Genomic DNA, 21,380 nt, shown 5'->3' on the forward strand with positions numbered 1-21,380 from the left:
TGGCCGCTCCTCCGCTCTGGCACAGTGGCCTCGGCTGAGCCGAGAGCCCCGGTCACAGTCCCAATGGCCACGGGGGGTCGTTCGCCTCCGGGACACGGCCCCCTTCTCCGGGTGCTGTGAGAGACGGGACGTGGGCGCGGCCCCACTCGGAGTCCTGGGGACGATTCCCATCACTGCGTCCGCCCCCCGCCCCCCGATCTACGACCTTCGCCTTTCTCCCCTAGTCCTCGGAGACGACCTGACATGCGCTCCGTGACCAATAACATTCGGAAGAATGGAGCCAGGGATGGGGGGTGCGGTGTGGCCGCCGCTCGCCTCCATACTGGCTGGCGGCGGGCAGGCGACCAGCAGCCGCTTCCTCCTTGCAGCAAAGGAGGCAAAAACCCGCCGGGTCAGGCGACGAGCCGGTCACGACGCGCTGGCTTCTCGCCGCAGCATGAGCATGTTCGTTGGGCTTATTGTTCATAGGACTTTACCATTGTTTACGTATTACTTAAAATAGCTTGTCGTCGGGAATATATTTACCAGCTCACCCTAGGGGAAACACAGCGTCAGCACAGACCTGAGGCCCCTCTGGCTCGTGATGAGTGGTTTGGTGCAGTGTCTGGTGCCCACCGCGGTCGGTCGTGATAAACGTTAACTCTCCTCGCTGGGTTTCGGCTAAGAACAGTCCCCGGCGAGGTGCTATATGTCACGGCTGACTACCTCTTAGAGAGGAAGAATTTCAGAAGTACAGGCACAATGCGATGCCATTTACGTAAAACCTTTTAAAAGCACACGGATCGCGGCAGGGCGCGGTTCTGCAGGAAAAGAAAGCATTTAGAAAGACTTTCGGAGGGGCGCACCCCAAACGCGGCGAGCAGGGCGGGGCGGGGGGTCCAGGGCTGGCGGCGGGAGGAACTTTAACCTCTGCTGTTTCACGCTCGTCATTTCTTAAGGAGAGTGGGTCGATGTGTTCCGTGTGCAATCAAAATAATTCGCCTGCGAGGTGACCTACGATTTTTTAAGGAGTATCCAACAGACATGAGGAAAAAAGCCCAGCATCGCGAGCTACAAGGAAAGCGCAAATCGAGACACAATGAGGCTCCACCGCGCGCCTGTTAGGACGGCTGCCGCCAGCAAGGCAGGAGGCGGTGAGGGCCGGCGAGGCCCGGCGAGGCCGTGGAGGGAAGGGGGCCCTCGCTTCTGTGAGTGGGTGCGGCTGCTACGGAAACCCGTGGGGAGGGTCCTCGAAGGACTAAAAATACAGCTCCCATTGACCCGGAAACCCGTCTTCTAGAGATCGACCCCCCCAATTTGAAAACACGTATTCATAAAGGTCTCTGCACCCCGATGCTCACTGTAGCTATAGTCACAGTGGCCGAGACATGCACACAACCCAGGCGCCCTTAGAGGATGGAGAAGGGGTGTTACGTATCACGACAGGATATTGCTCAGACATGGAAAAGACGAAATGCCGCCATTCGGGGCAACCCGGGCGGACCCTGAGGGCATCGCGCTGAGGGAAGTAAGTCGGGCGAAAAAGGGCCAGAGCCCTGCGGTTTTCCTCACACGCGGGACACGGAACGGAAAGCCTCAGGTGAAGCCACGACGGCGCATGAATTCACAGACACGGAGGACAGAAAGGCGTGACCAGCGGGGAGAGGGCGGTGGCGGGGGGCGGGCGGCGAGGTCCTGGGGCGCGAGCGTGCGGAGCGGGGGAGCAGACGCTGGGCGCGGGCGCACCGTGCAGGGCGCGGGGTCGTGCTCCAGTCCTGCGCCTGAAGTTTACAAACGTCGTCGACCGACCTCGCCCAATGGATTTAATTTTTAAAAATGCGGCAGCGGAGCTGCGGGGCGCCCCTCGCTGTGCTCTTCGACCCTGCGCCCCCGACATGGGGTTTCCACAGCAACGCGTTGGTTCTGCTTGTGTGAGAAGGGGACGAGGAGTCCTCTCCCCGAAAGCCGGTTGACAACGCCAACGACCTCATCTTCCTAGGAGCGCCTTCTGCGAACTCCGGGCAGCCCCTGCGGACTGTGTGTTTGGGGGTGGAAAGCCTCGGCGGGAGAGGCCAGCAGAGCGCTGGGGAGCGGGCCAGCACCCCTCGAGGTCCGACCGGCCAGCCACGCCCCCGGGGACAGGCCTCCTCTGTGTGCGGAACACGGTCTCCATCAGACGGAGCCCGCACGGTGAGTCCACCCCCCTTTCGCTGCCCTGTTCAACGGCGACGGCCGTCGCCAGGGAACATGGATCTAGGGGAGACAGGAGGGGTCCCACAAAGTTGGCGCCACACGGTCCGAAGGCGAAATGCCGGGCTCGGGGCCGCGTGAGCCCCACTTTGGGACACAGGCCACCAGCGGCCGGCTCGACATCACCGGCTCCCAATTCGCTCGTCTACAAAGTGGGAACGGTTGTCCCCCGATGTGCGGCCTCCCCTCTCACGATTTTAGTTACCGGCGGTCAGCCGTGCTCCAGGACTACCAAATGGAAAATTCCAGAGATAAGCAGCTCGTAAGTGTTGAACTGCGTGCCACTCTGGGCGGCATGTCGGAAGCTCACACAGAGCCGCCCCTCTCTCCCTGGAGGGGAACCCACCCCCTTGTCCAGCGTCTCCGCGAATCCTGCCGTGGACGCGCCCCGCCTCGGCGCTCAGCTCTCCCGTCACGGGGTCACTTCGTAACGGCCCCAAAGCACACGGGCGGCGATGCTGGCCGTTCAGACGTGCCGAGGGGAAGCCGTGAGCCACTCCCTGTAGGCGGAAGGCAAAATGCGGCGTCTACGTGGTTCGGTGCTGTCTGCAGCCGCGGGCACCCACGGCAGGCTTGGGACGTGTCCCCGTGGGTCAGGAAGACGCCGATATTGGGTAAAGTAACATCCGCGAACTGGCCGGAACAATGCTTTTGGCTTCCACGTGGCGGCCCTTCGGGTTACTTTATCATGACAGGGACGATTTCTGTGGGCCTGGTCAGCCCGGAGCACAGAAAGGTCCCATCCCTCGCAGCCTTTGTTTAGAAAAGGCCCCACTTTCCGAGACGCAGAGTGCGGACGTCTAGCTAAATACGTTCCTTTCCCGGAGACTCCCTGTTCTTCTTCCCTTAAAATTCTTTTTCTTCGCAGCCCATGTCACCGTACAACCAACGCGTCTGTGCACTTAGTCACCGCGTTTACGTCTGGCCCTTCGCTGACACGTGAGCTCAGCTGCGGCGGCGACTGGCGTCTGCCTGGCCCGCTGCTGGACCCCAGCGGCCAGGCCGGCGCCGAAGCGTGAGGTCGTGGGGGGCGGATGAAGGAACGGATGGATGAGTGTCTCTGACTTTCCTCCGGGCCCGTCACGTGGTCCCGCGGTCGTAGAGGACGAATTGTTATCAACGTGCGCAGTTGAGCCTCAGCCCCAGATGTCCATTCCATTCGCTCCTGATCCTTGACCACACGGGCCGTCGTGGAGCATGGCCCGGCCTTGCCTCAGGCCCCGGTCACCTCCCCCACAGCCACCGGCGGGCTCTTCTCCGGGAGACCCTACGCCGCCTGAGACCCCGTGTCACACACTCGCACCTGTTAGGATGCACCTGGATATATATATATACATGTCTCCAGCTGTCTCGGACAATGTGGACGTTAACTGAATGCAACAAAGAGTCGGGTGCGGGGTGGCGTGCGGTCCAGTCCGGCCCGGGGCGGGCCGTGCTCTGACCCGCCTGGGCCCGGCGTTCTGAGGCCGGCGCCGACGTGGAGGATGAAACCTCACACTCGGTGTTTGCTGGCCGGGCTCCTCCCGCTTCCCGGCCCCTGGAGCCAGGTGGCTTCCGGACGGCGGCGGAGGCGGAGACGGCGTGGGGGGGGTCACGTGCCGCCCCCACCACTCGTAGTGCCCGGGGAGTGGATGGACGCGAAGGGCTTCGCCTGCCAGGGAGGAGCGAAGGATGCCCCGGAAGGTCGCAAAGCCATTGCGTCTTCAGAGGCGTCACCACTAGCGCCCGGGGCCACAGGGTGTTCATCAGGGCTCTCCGGAGCAATGGACTCAACGGGGTGTGTATGCAAAGGAATTCGCTCCAAGAAATCGGCTCACACAGTCAGGGAGGCTGAGAGGTCCCGCTCGGAGGACCCGAGGGTGTAGGTCCGGGCCGAGCCCCAGCACCTGGGACCAGGGAGACGCGGATGTGCGTTCCGGCCGGAGCCTGCGTCCCACACCTCGGCTTGGAGACCGCCAGGTGGGGCGAGCGCTTTCTTACTCAGCTGAGCGGACGAGGCCCCCCCGCACCGGGGCGGGCGACGTGCTCACTCAGCCGATCGGCTCAAACGTTCGCCTCATCCACAAGCAGCCGGGACGAGGTTTCACCAAACCTCCGGGCACCGCGAGGCCCAGCCGGGCCGACGCGCAGAAGGGAGCGCCGCGGCGGGCCTCGGCCACACGGGGAAAGGTCACGAGCCCCATGACGAAGAGGCGGGAAAGGTCACGAGCCCCATGACGAAGAGGCGGGACTCGCCCTCCCCGCCTCAGCCCTCCACCCCCCGCCGCTCCCCTACTCCACGGGCCACGCCGGGGGGCGGGGACGAGGCGGTCAAGCCGGCGGCTCGGCCCCTGGCGCAGGACGCAGGACGCAGGGCCAGGCGCAGACGTTGGAGAGCCGATTATCTGCATGCCAGCTCCTCAGGTAGGGCCTCTCTTGCCGCTTGTCCCCCAGCCCCGCGGGGGGCACCGGGAGTCTCTCTCCAAGGGGCTCCCCGGGCCCCTCGACGTGGTGGTGCGAATGCCACAGGTCTAGGAGCGCGGTGCTCGGTGCCTGCGTGCGCTCACTCCTGGCCCCCGTGGGACGCACGCCCCCGCGGGCACCTCCACCTACCCCGTTTTACAGGCGGGAAGACCGAGCGAGGCTCAGGCCAGCTCGCGCCCTGGGCCGGGCGTCGAGGAGCCGGATCGGAGCGCAGGTAGGTGGCAGACGCTGAACGTCCCTGCCCGATTCCACGGCCCCCGCAGAGGCTGCCCAGGCGCCGGTCACGTGGGTCACACGGTACAGGCTTTGGTCACTGACATGCTGCCCTGTGCAGGGCCGAGGGCCGACCCAACACAGCACCCCCTGCCCTCCGGCTCCTGCACAGGCCGGGGATGCACCCTGGGCTCACATGTGCGTCCGCCGAGCAAGATGGTGGATGAACGAACGAGTGATTGCCAGAGGAGTTCCCTGGCCCGGGAACGCGGCCTGTGAGCAGGACTCGAGGTTTCTTAGCCAGTTGTGTGTGTGTGTGTGTGTGTGTGTGTGTACGTGCACGTGTGTGCATGTGCGTGCGTGTGCACACGTGTATTGTGTGTGCATGTGTGCACGTGTGTGCATGTGCACACGTGCGCACATGGGTGTATTGTGTGTACATGTGTGCACGTGTGCACGTGCGCACACATGTATGTGCGCGAGCACACATGCACATGTGCGTGCGCATGTGTGTGTGCGCAAGTGTGTGCGTGTGCATGTGCGTGCGTGCGCACATGGGTGCATTGTGTGCACGTGCATGTGTGCGCATGTGCATGCGTGTACATGTGTGCGTGTGCGCGCACATGTATGTGCGTGAGCGTGCATGTGTATGTGCGTGTGCATGTGTATGCATGCATGTGCGTGTGTGTGCGTGTCTGTGGGGGCCTCTGCTCCCCCAGCCTCAGGAAGAAACAAAACCACGGAGAAGGGAGGAAGGAGGAAAACGGGGTGCAGCAAGCGCTCCGGGCCGGGCCCGGCGATGCCACACAGGGAGACGGGGGCCACCGTGCCATGGTCCTGGCGGCCGGCCGCCTGGCGGGCGCGGGGGCTGCGGGCTGCGCGGCCTCCACGCTGGCCTCCACCCCGGGCTTCGGGGAGGGCGCCTCTGCATTCAGCAGGTATCTCGTCCAAGGGAACAGCAGAACAGGAAACCGCGTTGCCATGGAGACCGGAGGGGCCTTCCAGACACAGGGGAAAGTAAACACAGTCTGGTGGGACTTAACCCGCACGAAGCCGGGGCGGCCTCGCCGCGGCCCGCGAGGTCCGGCCGTCACTAGGGACGTCCCCAGGCCTCTCCTCCGAGGGCCCTCGGCACAAGGGCTGAGCGGCCGCTCCAGCCCAGTCCGCGTCCCCGGGGCCGAAGCAGGCAGCCACCTTCCGCCCTGGCCTCCTCGGCGTCCCTCACGCCTGACAAGGACTCCCACGGTGTGGGTGTGCGGGGTGCCAGGCGCCTCCCCACGCACGGCGGACCTGGCGGCTCGTCGGGCCCTCAGGACGGTGCGCTGGGCAGGACACCCGGTGCAGGGAGTCTGGGCGCGTCGCCGAGCTCGCCCGGCGGTTGGCGGAGGCACCGGGACTGGGGGCCCCGCGGGAGGAGGGCGGTCAGGACACGGCTGCGCGTCTGCTGAGCCTCAGTCTCCCCGTCGGCGTAGAAGCGCCTCCCGGGAGGGACGGCCTCGGGCTTAGGCCTGGAGCCCGTTTTCCAGGCGCTGACCGCGGGCTGGGCGCCATGCCGGGCCCTGGACGCGGGCGAGCGTGGTCCCGGGCCCGGGCAGCTTGTGGCCGGGCAGACAGACGTGGCCTCTGTCTGTGCCAGCAGGACCTGGGAGGCCAGAGGGCTGCGGTTCCAGCAGCGGGGAGGCGCCGGCCGCGACGGGGCCCAGGGGACGCGGGGCCCACATCCCCCGGCCCTGACCCCAGCGAGAGCAGGCGGAGGCGCTGCCGGGGGCTGTCCTGGCCGGCCGGTCCCGGGCGGGGCGCTCGGTGTGGCCTGTGAACCACGAATGGCTTTTCAATGTGTAAGTCACGGAAAGCGAATCTGAAAACACTACCTTCACTCATGTGAAAACGGTAGGAAATTCAACAGTGCAGCGTCTGGAACGGACGTTTTGTGGGGACACAGCCGCACCCCGGTGCGGACGGCCACCAGCCGTCACGACATGAGTGCACGGTCCCCGGAGCCGAACACAGAGTCCCTGGGCAAGATGACTCTGGCACAGGGTCCGATCGGGGGGGGGGGGTTCCCCCGGGACTCGGGGACACGCGGCCAGGAGGCAGCCGTCACCCGTGAGCAGGCGCTGCCTGCGACGTGATTTGACCTGTGACGTCCCCCTGCTGCGAGGCCCTCACCTCATGCAGGCAGGAACGAGACGGAGACAGGACGGGGACGGGGGGGGGGCTGGACCTGGGGGGGGGGCTGGACCTGGGGGGGGCTGGACCTGGGGGGGCTGGACCTGGCGGGGGGGCTGGACCTGGGGGGGGCTGGACCTGGGGGGGCTGGACCTGGCGGGGGGGCTGGACCGGGGGGGGGCTGGACCTGGGGGGGGCTGGACCTGGGGGCATCAGAAGCCCAGCGCTGGGCGTGTGGCGCTGGCGAGCCGTTGGGGGCGTGGCGCTGATGTCCACCGCCGCGTCGGTGAACGCGGAGAGAAGGTGGCCAGGGGTCCCGGAGCGGGAGGAGCACCGTGTCCGGGGGTGGGGGGAGGGAGGAGAAGGCCGAGGGGCGATCAGAGGCAGAGCAGAGGTCACGGGCTGGAGAGAGGCGGCGTCATGGGCCACAGCGAACGCAGTCGGGGAAGCGGGGCGTCCCCCTCGCGGCCAGAGGGAGGCCGCTGGTGGCCGTGGCGAGGCCGCTCTTGGGAGCGAGGCCTGTGGAGCGGGAACGGCTGGGGTGTGACTGGGGGGGGGAGGGGATGCGGGGAGCATAAACCGCCCCTGGGTGCTTCCACCCCCCACTGCCCCTGCACGGACCCCGACGCATCGTCCTGGTTTAACGTCCGCCCTCGAGCCTGAGCTCCTCCTGTCTCGCTCAGTCTGAATCCTCCGGCTGGACATCATCCCACGCGGCAAGAAGGACAGGACCGCTTTCGACCAGCGGGACACAGGAGAGCCAGGGGCGGCACGTCCCCCGGGCGGGGCTCGTGGGGTCACCTAGCCTCTGCGAGACGGCGAGGCCAAGCCCCCACGCGGGCGAAGGCCGAGGCGGCGTGCGCGCCCCCCGCAGGGGCCCCTGTCCCAAAGCCGAACCGCCTGCCCGACCCGTGGTGCCGGGCGTCTTCGGCGGCGCCTGCTGTCCGAGGAGGGAGACCCCGGGGGGCCCACGGGAGACGCCGTTTCGTGCTCCTGCAGGATCGGTGTCTCCCCGCCGTGCGCCAGGGGCCGCGCTCCCTGGATGAGCTGGGCAGGTGGTGCCAGAGCCGCACGGAGCTGTAGGACGGCCCGCCGGCGTCCAGGCGGCCAGGGAGCTCGTGGGGTCACCTTCCTCCCGCTGGAGAAGCTCCGGGAGGAAGCATGGGGGCGGGAGGGCGCGGCCCCGTCCTGGAACCCGCTGGGCCCGGCTCACCGACGAGGAAGAACGCTCCTCCGCGCTTCGCCTGGAACGGCACCGATTTCCGCGCGTCGCCCGGGCCGCGGGCTGCGTCCGTCCGCCTCTCACCGGGTGTCCCTCGGGTGTCCCTTGGGTGTCCCTCGGGCCTGTCTTCAGTCTCCACATCGCGAGCCGACGTCGGATCCGAAACCGCGTTTGGTTCCCGTGTCTCTTTTCTTCTTGTGTCGATCTAGAAAAGGCGCCTGCTCATTCGCAAATGACGCCGGCGCTCCTCAGAGTCCGGGCCGGCCATCTGTGGACGGCCGTGCACCCCGGGGTGCTGTGGTGGCTGCGCCCCGGCGTGTGACGACGACGTGAGGCTTTTCTGGGCCTTGGCCGCCCCCTGGGATGTGAGTGTCGTCACGGCACCTGCCACACGCGGACTGAGCGCGGCGTCCGGCTCTCAGGATGGGCTGGCTGGCCGGGGACACCGTGGCCAGCGCCCCCGCCCCCGACACCGTCCACAGCAGCCCAGGCGCTGAGCGGACTTTTCTGACCCTTCCTTCAGCCTCCCGGGGCACCGGCGGCGGCCCCGCTCTGTCCCTTGTCTCCCGGGGCACTTACCCGACGGGTCCTGGGCCGACCGGGTCTCCGACCACACCCCCAGGCCCCAGAACTGGAGTTTGGCCTTGCCGTCCTCATAAGGACACCCTGCTTTTTCAGAATCACCATTTCTACTTTTTTTTTTTCACTCGAGCGACTCAGACAACGGTGAGGCACTACGTGGTGTGTGCGCCCGCCCAGGGAGGGAGGGGCGTGAGGTCCCCGTGGGGGCGGACGGTGGCCTCGGTGCCCAGGCCATGGTGCTGCAGGGGCAGGGCGTTGGCCGGTGTGGACGGTGAGGGACGGGCCGCCCGGAGGCCGGGCTCGGCGCCAGGGGCGAGTCGGCCGCCGCCGCATCCTCCGAGGCCGTGTGGGGGCCGGTGGGGGGGGTCACAGGCCGCGGAGACACAGGCGTTCCCCGCGGGTCCATGCTCCCTTCAGACCCCAGCTGTCTGGGAGCCAGTGTGGCTGTCGCCATGGCAACGGCGGCCGCCGAGGCCTGACGACACAGCGTCCTCGTCAGGGAGCCTGGTGGGGCCCGAGCCGGTGTTTTTCCACGCGAGCCCCGTTTCTGCAGCGCAGTGGGAGGCCGGGGCGGGGGCGGCGTGGGGGTGTCTGCCGACGGGGCCGGCGGGCTCCGGGGGCGCAGACCGACGCGGAGCAGACTCCCCACGCCGCCGCGGCGGGACGTGGCTGAACCGCGCGCACCGCCCCAGAGGCCCTTCCGCTCCACAAGGGCCGCCCTCTGGAAGCTCCCGCAGGAGGGGTCGTCCCTGGACGCCGGGGAGGCAGGCTGACCTCGGCCCCCGAGCGGCTTGGGCCCCATTCGTTTACCCCACGGCGCCGCCAACCCCTCGTCTGCAAAAGGGGGCGAACGAGGGCAGCCGCCTCGCAGGGCCGCGGGGGCATGGGGCCCGCCGAACGAGCGGCCTCGGGGAGGCTCCGGCCTGGCACCGGCCCGCGTCAAGCCGCAGCACGGGGGACCACGGCGGCCACGCTTCCCGCCGTCACTCCACGGGGCTCACGCCCTGCAGCCGGGCACGGCACTGTCCGTCCCCGGGGACCCCCGCTGCTCCCACGGACCCTCACGGGGCCGACGTTGCCGCCGTCTCTGTGACGAGCTGGGCTCGGTCCCCGGGACGGACGTGTGTTTGACAGGGGCAGGCCACCGCAGCCACCCGGGGGCCCTGGGCGAGCTGTCGCGTTTCCGTCACGCGAGCCCGTGCACGTCGGGAGTCTCCAAACTCGTCCCTCAAGTGCCCCCCCCCCCCGTTTGAGCCCTGAGCCCCACCCACATCGTCCCTCGCGTCAGGGGCTCCCTTTCAACGGCTTCCCTTTTCACGGGCCAGATAGACGCGCTGTCGGAGGAACCTTTACCCCACTGTGGAAAATGCGCGACGACCGTCACTCACCACGGAAAAGAAGTAGCTGGAAAAATACGAACGGCGGACCGGGGTCCGCGCCTCGGGATCCCGGCCCCCGCATTGCTCCTCCTGGCGGTGCGCGACTCGGGCACCTGGTCAAGGTGTGGCGAAGACGCCCCGGCAGCGAAGCGAAACCCACTCGCGACCGGACTTGCCGAGGGACGCCCGACGGGGAGGGACCTCCTCGCTGCGCGGTTCGGCGTCGGCCGACGGTCCGTGTGCGTCGGAAAGCATAAAGGCGCCCCGAAATTCTAACGCTGAAACTTACCCCAAAACACACAGATACGAAGTCGGGGGGGGCGATGCGAGCCTCACGCTCATGCCGGAGGATCAAAAAAGGAGGAAATGCGCAGGACAGAAACACTGGACAAGGGGATTCAAATGAACCGTGTCTGTTATTTCTACCAATGTGCATGGAGCTAAAAAAAAAGGTGAAATTAAAGAGAAAGACTCTGATCGGGTTGAAAAAGCAAAGCCCAGAACACGTCGGTTTCTGGGCAAGGCTGGGAGGCGTGTACGAAGACACGCCAAGGTACCGGAAAGGGGGCCGGGTCCGTGACGTGAACGGCAGACAGGGTCGGACCCAAGGGTGAACGAGGCAGTCGAGACCGATGGGGGCACTTTGTAGGACAAAGGCCATAGGCTGAGACCCCAGTGACAGAGAGCGCGGCTGACCACAGTGGCGAAACGGTCAGAAACCAGCGTCTGCAGCCCGCCGGGCCCACCGCCGCCCGCCGGGCGCCTCTGCCAGCCCGCGGGGGAGAGAGAGTGGAAACGAAGATTCGGAGCATCCGGGCGAATCCCTCACGGGGCCGACGTTGTTGCTCTGTGTCAAGCGCTACACGCACTGACGACAGCGGACGTGGCTTGTCGAGGGGGTTCCCCACGGAATTTTTATAATGACAGACTGCGGATCGGGCCCCGGAGAAAATCCTGACCACATTCAAAAAGCAGAAATGGTACAGACTGTTTTCAAGTCACAGTACAAAAAAACAACAAAAACAAAACAAACAAACAAACAACAACAACAACAAAACGAAACAAAAACAAAAACCCCTTAGCAACAAAATTAGAAAGAAAATAGCCTACCAGCTTGGCGGGGGAGGAAAGTGTAGGGAGAGAGACCGAAGAAAAATTTAAAACCCCCAATTTCTTCATTTCTTGAATAATAAAATACAGTTAATGCCTATTAAACCCTAGGTCGTATGGGTTGTTCAGAAGAAGAAAATACACAGGTTTAAACACATCCATTTGTAAAGCAGGCGAAAGAAACAGGGGATTTGACATCCGATCAGAGAAGTTAGAGAAAGAGTAACGGACCACCCCGAGAAGCCGGAACCCCGAGAAGCCGGAACCCCGAGAAGCCAGAACCCCGAGAAGCCAGAACCCCGAGAAGCCAGAAGGAAGAAAGTAATTCAGAGATCAGAGAGTTAGAACAAACCAAAGCAAGTGGAACCGGCTACAAGGGCCGGCGAGAGGAAAGCGGGTGAATTACTGAGTGAACGAATCAGAAAAAGGGGCGCGTCCCCCAAACAGCACTGGAAACAAGGAGCGGGAGCCCGCAGACAGGAAACCAGGAGGCTCAGCACCTCGCGAAACTTTGTGCAATGAAATTTGAAACTGAATGCAATGGAGCGATTTTCAGGGAGCATTTGACAATGCGCCCCCTCCCCCTGCCCCCCCAGATGCTGTCCTTGTGGCGCGAATAAACTCTATTTATTTATTTTTAAATAAGATGGTTTTCTAGAAAAAATATAAATAACTGAACCCAAGAAAACACAGCGTTGGAAATCTTAAAACGGTAAGCAGGAACAAAGCTGAGGACATTCTCAGACCCAGAGGGCTTCTCGAGGAACGCTGGGACGGCCGGGAAGCCAGCGGCGAGGCTTCTGCGTACATTCTGCACACAGCGGGGAGAGGCGCCTCGAAACCCGAAAACCGGGTCACAGAAGCCACAGACACGCCCACTCGTAAATGTCGCATCCGAAACAAGGCGTTACTAAGGAAAACACAACGGATTTCGGAAAATGTTCGGCGTTCAGAAATCATTAATAGACACTGTTCACCCTGTATTTTGGTTAACAAAAAAGCAGCATGAAATAACCCAAAATTTTTCACGTAGTCAGTATAACATCGAGAACATGCCCTCCGACAACTTTCTAAACCTCAACTCACCTCTGGTTAACCCCCGCCTGTTTTTTTTGGAAAAAGTATCTCCAGATTTTGAGCTATGCACTCGATTTTCCATGATAAATCTCGCTGGTTTCGTTTTGTCCATCTCGTCAAAGTCCAGACCGAGGATGTTTTTAACGTCTGCGTCTCCCTCCTGCTTACTTCAGCAATGCCTGCTGTTATCACGATGGAGTCCATTTTTCCAGCTATTTTAGTTAATTTAGCTCTTTTTCATAACCTCTTTTTTAAATCAGAAACTTATTTATTTTCATTCTTTCCTAATAAAAGCATTTAAAGTTATGATGGTGCCTCTGATTACTGGGGTGCGTACATTGCATCAGGTTTGAATGGTAGAGTTCTTTCTGTGTTATTCTGTACATAAACAGAAACTGTGGTTTTAATTTCCTCTTTTCTCTGGAGTAATTTATATGGGTGATTTAAAAATTCTTTCGATTTTTTTTCACTAGCTCGATGTTATTTTACTGTTTGTTTTTACCAGATGATTCGACCTGTACAATTTCTGCCTTTGGAAAGTTTTCATTTGGCCTGATGTGTTAATTTTTATGTGTTCTCTGTATGTTGGGAAAACATAGGTATTTTTGATATGTATTTATTATCTAACATGTATTAATTCCATCACTCAAATCCTGGTTTTCTTAAATTTTGTTCTGTCGGAATGAGAATAGTTCATCTCCTGCTCAATTTTTGGTTTTGTCCATATTTCTTAGAATCGTGTAGAGATAATTACTTTTAATCCCCACGTGCTTTGCCCGAGCCTTGTTTTAAATTCGAAGCAACAGATTTAATGAAAAAAGAAGCTCTGCGTTGAAACACTGTTGACTCCAGCTCTCATGAGAAAGAAAAATACCACTTCAACTCTGACGGGTCTCTTTTTCTGAACATGTCAAAAAAAAAAACACAGATAACACGTGTAGTCAGGAAATTAAGGTAGTGCTGCACTTTTGCGAACTCTCGTCATCACGAAATCAAGTTCTTGCCTGAGCGTGACAGGTCGGAAAGGCGGGGACTCTCCTCTGTTCAGATTTGGCCGTAACGACCCCGAGACCGTGAACTCAAAACCTCAGCGCAATAAACTCACCAGCGTGTGACCGGCCTGCTCTCCGGGAGTCAGAGGACGCTCCTGTGCCATTTGCTCCTTGCCTAAGTCACAGCAGACACACGGCGGTCACCATGGGAACGGCTCGGACGCCCGAAGCGGATTCCCCAACTTCGGCGGTTCCTTCCTCCCTCCCTCCCGCCCTCTCTCCCTCTCTTTCGGACTGTGCTTTGCTGTTTATCTCACAGGTGTTCGGATGGGTTCTTTTCTTTCAGGGGGTTGTACCTTCGACCGTAAAATGACGCTCTGTCTAGAACGGCCGTGGCCGCCCATGCCCCGTCCTCCGAGACGAGCGTTGCGTTTCGCGCCCTTCGTTGTCGTGTTCCTGATGCAGCTCAGGCCGACCCCGCCTTTCCCCGCTCAACGCGTTTGATTGGGTACGACCGGCGCTTGGAGACTCGCGACAGTTGGAGTTTTGAAGCTCGGTCCGAAGGGCTTCGAGCTCTGTTGGGTCGGGTAAGTCCCGTCGCTGACGCAGCCACGGTTTGCGGCAGATCACCTGGGCGGTCACCTGGACGGCCCCCCCGGGCGTCAGCCGAGCCGCGCCAGAGGCCAGCCCCGCAGGTCGGCCCCGGTCACCGGCCGTGGCCACCGCCCGGCACGTCCCGCGTTCGGGTCACAGAGAGGCCGCCCCGCGACCCGCACGCCTCCTCGCCGCGGGGTCACACGCATTAAACATTACGGCCGCGTGGCGACAGCTGTCGGGACGCCGTGTAATCGGCACCGCAGTCAATTCCGTTTAATTGGCGACTTCGTTCGTCTTCCCACGCCTGCCGAGGGCCCCCCTTCTTAAGTTCCTGTTTCCAAATTAGCTTTAATTACAGTGGTGGCGCACGAGTGTGTTCTTCTCATTAGATCCGAGCTCGCCTGAGCTGCCCCACACCCTCTGCCACGGCGCAGAAGCCGCCGTTCTAGGGTGTCTGTCGTCCATCCGTCATCTCTCCGTCTACCTCCCATCTATCTATCTATCTATCTGTTTGTCTGTCTATCTATCTATCTTCTATCTATCAATCATCTGTCTAATCATCTGTCTGTCGCTCTATTTATCCATCTAATCAATTTAAAATGTGGTATTTAAAAGAAACAAGATCCCATTGCACACCTTGCTCCTGCCCCCTCCGCACCCGGCAGTGTGGTGCAGACACCTGGCCGCACACGGCTCCCCCCTGCATGGCACAGGGGTCAGAGGCACCGACCCCCGAGCAGTGAAAAATCCACGTGTAACTTCTGACTCCCCGAGGACGTCAGAACTAACAGGCTGCTGTTAACGGAAGCCTGACCGACGACAGAAACGGTGCACACGCGTTGGTACGTTCTACGTACCCCCGATGTGTGCTGGTAGTCACGTGAGCTAAGGGAGACGTCACGAAGGCAATTGTAAGGAACAGAAGATGTTCACAGCAGTAACTGGGAAACTCCTGCGCCAGCGGCCCGCACAGCTCAGAGCCGTGTTGCTCCAGGGTCGGCTGGACCCACTCACACCGTGGCACGGGACCCCTTGGAATAAAGGCACTGTGAGCCCGCGGGTGGCTGCGAGGCGGCGCGGGGGCGGGCGTTGTGAGCCGCCGCAGCGGCACCGTCCGGCCCCTGGGCGCTCGGCGCGGGGTCTTTGGGGAGGGGCCCGAGCCGTGGGTGGCTCAGATGCCTTGGCACGGCGGCCACTAGCCACGTGTGGCCACGGAGCCCGCGAAATGCGGCTCACGCGAGTGGAGAGCAGTTTGTAGCTTTCCTTCATTTTTACAGTTCCAAAACTTCATCAGCCTAAGAGACCTTTTTCCGTCCAACTCAATTTTACGTCAGTAGGACAAACAAGTAATTGCGCTCTAATCAATTGCGTTGCATAAAATATCGTCATTACGTAGGGTGGGCGCGTACTGGGCATGTGTAACATTGGCCCTGTCACGGGTCGGCCCCTGGCACACAGGTCACGTGTGAGCACATCCCCAATCTAACTGGTCTCCACGGGTTCCGCTGACCTAACACCAATATGCTTACTGGAATATTTAATGCAGACAGTATGAGTTGCTTGGCGCCTCTGTAAATCGCCATCGGTAATTAAGTGTAAATACATACTATTTTAGTTATAACATAATTCAGTTATTTTTCTACGTAGGAACACACTTTTAAATTTACGACAGAGACATACAACAGAGATGCGGAATGACAGAGAGAGAGAGACTGGAAGATGGTGCTTGACAGATTTCACGACGATGGCCGTGGCGATTTGCTGCGGCAAAGCACGACGAAAACGCTGTGAGAAAATAATAGAGAGGAAAACGCCGAGACGTCTTCGGCAGGTGCACGGTGACTTCGATGAGCGGTTTTTTCCTCAACATTCAAAAAAGAATTGGTAAAGCATGTGGAGAGACACCCAGTACCACTTGTCATCAGGGAGACGCACGTCGCAATCACGGTGAGATGCTGCTGCTCGTCCGTGAGGACGTCCGTTACCGAAAACAAAGCGAGGAGAAGGAGAACCGCCTCCAGACGATAACGAGTGCTGGAAAGGACGGCCCGAGGCGTCGCGCACTGCTGGGCGGGGCGGGGAGCGGGGGTGGGGGTGGGGGGGGAGGTCGGATGGTACGGCCGCCGGAGGCAAGTCCCCGAAAAATTATATGCGGACGCGTCACACAATCTGACAATTCCACGTCTCAGCGCACACCGTTTGAGCGACGACGGGGTCAGGACAAGTGTGGGTACGCCCTCGGTCGCGGCCACGGCCACGGTCTCGGCCACAGCCACGGTCACGGTCACGGCCACAGCGACAGTCACGCCCTCGGTCACGGTCGCGGTCACGGTCCCGGCCATGGCATCTCGGCCCACACCGTCTGAGCGACGACGGGGTCGGGACAAGTGTGGGTACGCCCTCGGTCGCGGCGGCCATTTTCACAACAGCTCAGACGGGACGCGAGGCCGTGTCCGGGCCGGGGGATGGGCGGACGCGACGTGGCTGCACCTGCAGCTCCGCGGACGTGAGGCCCCTCGGCGGAGCGAATCCAAAGGGACAGACGGTAGAAAGGCGGGGCGCCAGGGGCCGACGGGAGGCGGGCTGGGGGTGAGCGTTTCACGGGGACTGGGTGTTCGCTCCCGGAGCTGACGGCGGAGCTGGCGGGTAACGCGGCACCACTTGCTGCCCCCGAGGCGCGCACTGAAAAACGGTTAAAACGCTACGTGTTGTGTTACGTGTATTTCACAATTAAAAAAAAAAAACCTGAGGAAATGAGTTGCCTGGAATTGGGAAAAAAGGTGGAACAAAAAAATTTTAAACGGGATCAGAGATGGTGATTTTGGCTGCAAAGTGAGGTGGATTCTTGCACATGCACAATTTTTAATGGAAAGATGGTGAAAGACATTATTATTTCAGTTGTAAAAAATTTTTAGATGATTACAAAAGACTAAAAAGGTATTTTATAAAAAATAAAGAATCTTCAATTAAGCTGCCCGCTGCCCACAGAAAGAAACTGATTAAAGATAATTATTTCAAATGTTTAAAAATAGCCAATTTTATCTGAATCATGGCCACGAGACTCTGCCCAATTAATACTTTGGGTACATTTAGTCTTAAAAGTCTTCCAAATTTATGAAGAAACATTGGCTTCAGAAAAAACAAACTGTGCCATAGATTTTTTTTTTTTGAATCTTTTACATCTGACAAGAATTTTGGTTCGATATATTAAAAAATTAGTTTCACTCATGCCAGATGGTGTTCAGTCAACAATCTGGATTAATTGAAATTTCAAAACAAGAGACCGATGGTTCCCACATGGCCTCGTCCCACCGTATGATACGTATTGAAAATATTTGTGCTCGTTTGCAGAAGCAGACGGAAGCCAAGCCGCAGGGCGCAGCCGTCGGAACCGCCGGGCGGGCGCGTTCGGACGCCGCGAGCCGCCGGTCCGTGGAGAGGCGCAGGCGGCGTGTCCCTGGCGGTCCGTCTTCCTCTGCGTCCCTCTGCTGGGCCCGTTTTACTGAGACTTGTGCTACTGGCGATCCTGACTCCAGATTTTCTTGAAATGAAAGGAAAACTCACCAAATGTTTAAGAAACAAAGATAAAATACAGCAGCGTCATTTCTGCTTTCCTCGGTGACGTCACGGCACGCACGGATGAGATAGGCCTGAAGCTGACCTGTCGCCTAGCTGAAAAGGTGCACGAATTTCCACCGAAATGGAAACTTTGCAAAATACGCTTGAATAGCAATGCTCTTCTACGTTTTCTAACATGAATCGATGTGCAAGACAGTTTTCACTGTAACGCCAGCGTTGTGCAGATTACCTGCGAAGGCCGTAAGAAAAATCTGAAGACCGTTTTGTTGCTACTGATAAACTCGGAGTTACTTTTCGATTTATCCAAAACCCTTTTCCATTCCATGTTCATCACGCCGAGTGGACTCGGGGGTCTGTGAACTGTCAAAACGTGGACAGATGCGTTTTTTTTTTTTTTAAACTGACATGCTTTTGCTTCGAACACTTCTAAAACAGACGGATTTGTTCGGTCAGCGTGGAAGTGATTAAAGGGAGATGATTTTTCTGGTGCCCGAACTGGTGGTTGGAAACCCTTTAAGTCTGCTTGGGACAGCTCGGCTACGTGATTCTGCTTTCTCAAGTGTAACTGTAAATACGATCAAATATTTCCGGTGAAAATTCACCGTCCGGATTGAGGCGTGCTCTGAGCATAAAATACGCCATGGACCCCAAAGACTCAACGACAAAAGGAACGTATCCCATTCATAACTTTTTTTGTGTCGCGTGCATGTGGGCACGGCGACATTTTAGAAATATCAGGTTAGACAGACGTGATATTAAGTTTCACCCGTTTCCACCGTTTAAAGGGTGGTGACGTGAGGATTTTGGACCACAGCCGAGGCCCACGCTACATCCTGCCTAGCGGCTCTGATCTGCAGCCTGGGTGGAGCAGAGGCAGGAGGGTCGGTCGTGGGACAAACTCAGCGCGACGTCAGCGGCAGTGTGTGGACCAGACTCTCGTCCCCCAAACTGTGCAGCAGTGAACGGGCGGGGGACGGGCAGGGGACAGGCAGGGGAGGGGCGGGGGATGGGCGGGGACACGGCTCGGCTCCCTGTCCCCTCCTGCTACGTCCTCTGCAGACCACATCCCACGGTCGCCATCAAAGGGACGGGTTCTGTCCTTGATCCAGAGAGACGTGACGGCTCAGGCCCTGGCCGGTCACTGCAGGTTGGAATCCGGGCTCGGGTCAGATGGGCGCCTGCAACCACATCGCCCCCTTAGGCCTGGCGCTGGACGCCTCCCGCCCCCTGGGCTGGGTCCCCACTTGGCGCGCTGCTCGGGCAGGGACTTGTCCCTCCCGCAGGCTGGACTGGGCCTGGGTGCCCGGCTCAGTGGCCGGGGACACCCCGCCTGGCTGACCGGTCCTGGACGTGGCCGCAGCCAGCTCCCCATGCCGCGCTTGGCCTCTCGGCGTCTGACTGCCGCGCGAACTGCCGGGCGCTCGGGTCACTCCGGCCCGACTGCAGACCCGAGCATGGCGTGGCCGCCCCTCGGTGCTGCCTGCATGCCCCCACCCCGCCCCGGGCGTCTGGTCCTCCCGGGAGCCGGCCACCGCGTCTTGGGTCCTCTGCGGTGATCATCTGGCTGTTCGGTCACTTCCACCCGCAAATGTTTCCCCGAGGGACCCGGTGGCGCCGAGCCCAAAGTGTGCTCCTTTCCGGCTTGGATTTCAACTGACACCATTTCAGTGCGGGGGGGGTCCTCTCCCGCATCCCCCCACCTGCCCCCCAGCTCTCTCTTCCACTCTCTGCCCGAGACCAGCCTCCCCGGACGCCTCCCCACGGAGTCCCACGAGTGCACGGTTCACCCGACGCAGCCCACGCGCCTGCAACAGGTAGAAGAATGCTCGGCTTAGAGTCAGCACTCACAAGTCTTCCAAACGCACGAACAAAAATCTATGAATAAGATAAACTATCCCAACAGGTCCAAAGAGAAAAAAAAAACATGGTGAAAGCGCCCCGCCTGACGCCCCGCCTGACGCCCCCCTGACGCCCGCCTCCAGGAAGGACGGGTGCCCCTGCGGCAGCGTGTGAGCCGCCTGGTCTGGCCTCGCCGTTACTGCCACCTCTCGGGAGCCCGGGAGCCGCCTCCCCAAGTGACACGAGGACGGAGGCTCCGGCTGGCAGCCCCGGGAACCCGGCGGCGCGGTCCCCCGCGGAGGCCCGGGCGCTGCCTCGGAGCGCGGGCCGGCCTCCTGGGCGGGAGAGCCTGGACGTGGGGTTTCCCGCGAGGCCGGTGTCGGCGTCGGGCAGGACGGGGCTGGAAGGCCCGGCGCGGCCCGCGTGGCCCCGGGGGCCGCAGACGCCGGCTCGGGGACCCAGGCGGACGGGGGCGTCTGGGGGCGTCCAGGCTGCGGGCCGTGGCGCACGGCTCCACGTCGGGCTTTTCAGCTTCGCTCGCCGTGTGTTATTTGTCCCTGCGTGTGGCATTTCTGTGTAGATGGTACCTTATTAAAAAGGACATTTTAAAAACAAGCGAAAAACCAAGAGCGACCACTAGAGGTGTCATTAGCTGTGAGCGGATCCTCAGACCGGGCTGCGGTGAGGACGACCGGGAGGGTCTGAACCCCTGGCGCCCTGGCGACGTGTGTCCCCGAGGGCCACCGCGCCGGCGGAAGGCCGGGAAGAACAAGCGAAGCCCACAGGAGGACACTTGGACGTGCGGAGACCCCGCCACGCGGCTCGCTTCGTGCCGCGGTCTCTGATCTCGGCGTCGGCCTCGCTGTCCACCTCCTGGTGGCCGCGGTGGCCGTCGACACAGTGTCCCCTGGCCCTGCAGCTTTGCATGCGGAGGGGAGGCTCTTGAGCAGGTCCCAGGAGTCTCGGCAAGAGACTTCTTTCCCCTGCCGCGGTCCCCGGCTCGTCGCTCGGTCAGTCGTCACGTGCGGTTGACCGGAGACCTCGACGGGCCCACTGGACGTCCGCGCCACGACGCTGAGCGTGGCCAGGGCCGGGCCGGCCGGCTTCGCGGCACGTGGCCTTCGTGGTCACACTCCGGTCCCGTGCTGACAACGCCTCGAGCTGGGTCCCGCCGTCACCATCCTGAGGACCTCAACAGTTTTTTAGTGGGGGGCCCCGAGTTTTCATTTCGCACCGAGCTGCACAGATTACGTAGCTGGTTCCTCCCGCCCACGTCTGATCGCTGCGCCTGAGTGAGCCCGGCCGAAACGGGACGGACCCCCGGCTGGCGGGCGGGCGGGCCTCTCGCCGGGTGAGTGGGCTCGCACGATCACACCGCCCTCTGCTGCACTCGGGGCGGGTCCCCCGCCAGCAGGACGCTTCCAGCCCGCGTCGGGTCTCGCGAATCCACAGCCGATTAGCTGATAACTAGAACCCGGCGTCGTCAAGTGCATCTGTCCCAGACGCCCAGACGGACCTCCGCGGTGCAGAGGGCCTCGCATGCTTTTCCCGGCAACGGCTTCTCCGGGCGTCCCGACAGACCCCGGGCGACCTCGCGCCGGCGATCGGAGCCCCGCCCTGCGTGTCCGCAGTCGGTGCCCTGCCGCACACAGCCCCGCTGTCGGGCCGGCCGCGGCTGCCCCGGCCGCGAGGCTCCCCGGCCGTGTCCCGTCTGCAGGCCGCAGGTGGCGCTCGGGCCGCGAGGCTGGCACTCATGGCTGCGGCCGGTCCCGCCTCTTGGTGCCGGGAAATGAAACTACCCAGCTTCGCGCCGGAAAACGCCGCAGGGACACCTGGGTGGTTGACCAGAAAGGTTTGTATTTCGGAAACGAGGCGACATCCCCGAGTGCATCACGATGCTCCCCGGCGGGAATGTCTCGGGTGCACGGA

General features: G+C 61.3%; 2 protein-coding genes across 2 annotated transcripts in view; one reads left to right on the forward strand and one right to left on the reverse strand.

The window, feature by feature from the left end:
• TNRC6A (trinucleotide repeat containing adaptor 6A) overlaps positions 1 to 21,380 on the reverse strand; it is a 98,801-nt gene that overhangs the window by 68,508 nt on the left and 8,913 nt on the right. The gene's annotated exons all lie outside the window — the stretch shown is intronic.
• LOC118606508 (translation initiation factor IF-2-like) lies at positions 4,285 to 8,688 on the forward strand. The gene is made up of 2 exons (XM_036225572.1): positions 4,285 to 4,906; positions 8,506 to 8,688. The coding sequence occupies exons 1-2, from the start codon at positions 4,443 to 4,445 to the stop codon at positions 8,627 to 8,629; spliced, it is 588 nt and encodes a 195-aa protein (XP_036081465.1). The 5' UTR covers positions 4,285 to 4,442; the 3' UTR covers positions 8,630 to 8,688.

Source organism: Rousettus aegyptiacus, unplaced genomic scaffold (assembly GCF_014176215.1).
Source record: "Rousettus aegyptiacus isolate mRouAeg1 unplaced genomic scaffold, mRouAeg1.p scaffold_m13_p_8, whole genome shotgun sequence".
NCBI classification, from domain to species: Eukaryota; Metazoa; Chordata; class Mammalia; order Chiroptera; family Pteropodidae; genus Rousettus; species Rousettus aegyptiacus.

What these genes read in the sequence shown, in the direction of transcription:
- LOC118606508 (XM_036225572.1), top strand. Translation starts at nt 4,443, where the DNA reads ATGACGAAGAGGCGGGACTCGCCCTCCCCGCCTCAGCCCTCCACCCCC. An exon ending in GGAGCCGGATCGGAGCGCAG is followed by an intron (nt 4,907 to 8,505) that starts GTAGGTGGCAGA and finishes GTGTCGATCTAG; the next exon opens with AAAAGGCGCCTGCTCATTCG.